The 1,585-nt window shown below is 43.7% G+C and overlaps 1 protein-coding gene across 1 annotated transcript; it reads left to right on the forward strand.

Moving 5' to 3' along the window:
* The first annotated feature begins 231 nt into the window (after positions 1-231).
* LOC110931719 lies at positions 232-1,362 on the forward strand. Its single transcript, XM_022175101.1, has one exon. It carries the CDS (start codon positions 232-234, stop codon positions 1,360-1,362), a length of 1,131 nt encoding a protein of 376 aa, XP_022030793.1.
* Positions 1,363-1,585: the final 223 nt, after the last annotated feature.

The raw sequence follows: 1,585 nt of genomic DNA on the forward strand, positions 1-1,585 counted from the left end.
TAACAACAATGGTAACCCTAATCGGATTCCTCGTTCCGTGGGAGGAGGTAACCAAATAATCAAGGTGGAAATCGAAGAGGTGATAGGGGAGGTGATAGAAGAGATAATCGAAGACCGGTGGATCAAGAAGTTAACGGTCCACAACGTCGTCAACAACCTCCACGGGGAGTCAATGACCGTTTTGGGCCGGTGGTCACCGACAATGACTCACCGAATGTTTGTGAAAGAAGGATGTTCGATTACAAGCCCCACTACATCAATATACTTCCCCATTTCAATGGGAGGTCTAATGATGAACCGTACACGCATTTGGCGGAGTTTTCATCTATATGTAGCACAACCGGGGGGCATAATTTTGCGTTGGAAGAAGTCAAGCTTCGGTTATTTCAGTTTTCGCTAAAAGACAAGGCGAAACAATGGTTTCTTACACTTCCGGCGAATAGTATTCGAACACGGGGTGAGATGCAACAAGTATTCCTTAACGAATATTACTCGATGGCAAAGACCGATGATGCTAGAGATGAAATAAGGTCTTTCTGTCAACTATCGAGTGAACCGTTGCATGAAGCATTCACAAGGTACAAGGAATTGATTCCAAAATGCCCACATCATCAAATCGAAAAGTGGGAGTTGGTTAAATGCTTTGTGAGAGGATTGGATGACGAGACATGGAATCGCCTTGAGTCAACGAGCAATGGAACTTTATTAAGCAATCACGAGGATGACGATTGGGAGTTCCTTGAAAGGATGAGTAAAAGATCAAAAGCGAAAGAGTCAGCCGATCGAGCAAAAATGCACCCCACCTCAAGGTGTTGGCCCGATCGTGATGCGAATTCTAAGGATCGAATTGAAACGTTAGAGCGAGAGTTGGCTCTCATGAAGAAAAGGGAAGTGAATGCGGTGCAATACGTCGTATGTGAAGAATGCAAAGACATTGGTCACCGGAATGAGAATTGTCAAGCCACCGTAGAGGTAAATCAAGTGTATGGGGACCGAAGGCAATATGATTTCAACTCCAACACTTACCACCCCGGGTTGAGGAACCATCCTAACTTTAGGTATGGTAATGCCTCCAGCCAAATGAACCCGAATTTTCAATCGGGGAATCAAGGTGGGTATTCGCACCAAACTCGCCAAAGAAGTTACAATCAAGATGGTCACCGGTCGATGAATAATCAAGGAGGTGGTGGTGATTTGAGTGCCAAAATGGATGCAATGGTTTCGATGATGCAAAAGTCCAAGAAGGAGAACGAAATTCGGGACAAATCACATGAAGCATTAGCAAAACAAGTGGGCCAACTTGCGGAGGAAATGGCACAAATGAGGGGAGCATGGGAAAGCTCCCAAGTGACACCATGGTGAACCCTAAGCATTAAAGCTCAAGCACGGGCAGTGTAAGGAATGTACACATTAGCACGGTAAGTCTTCTTTCAAATGATGAGGTTTGTAGTAGTGTTGAAAGCATTCCACCACCACAATGCGTTGATGGTGTAGTGGGAAATACTAGAGATGATTCGGAAAGTAAAAATGAACAAGAAACGATTTCACAAATTAAAATTGAAAAAAATGAATAAAAATTTCTTTT

This window comes from Helianthus annuus, chromosome 17 (genome assembly GCF_002127325.2).
Source record: "Helianthus annuus cultivar XRQ/B chromosome 17, HanXRQr2.0-SUNRISE, whole genome shotgun sequence".
NCBI classification, from domain to species: Eukaryota; Viridiplantae; Streptophyta; class Magnoliopsida; order Asterales; family Asteraceae; genus Helianthus; species Helianthus annuus.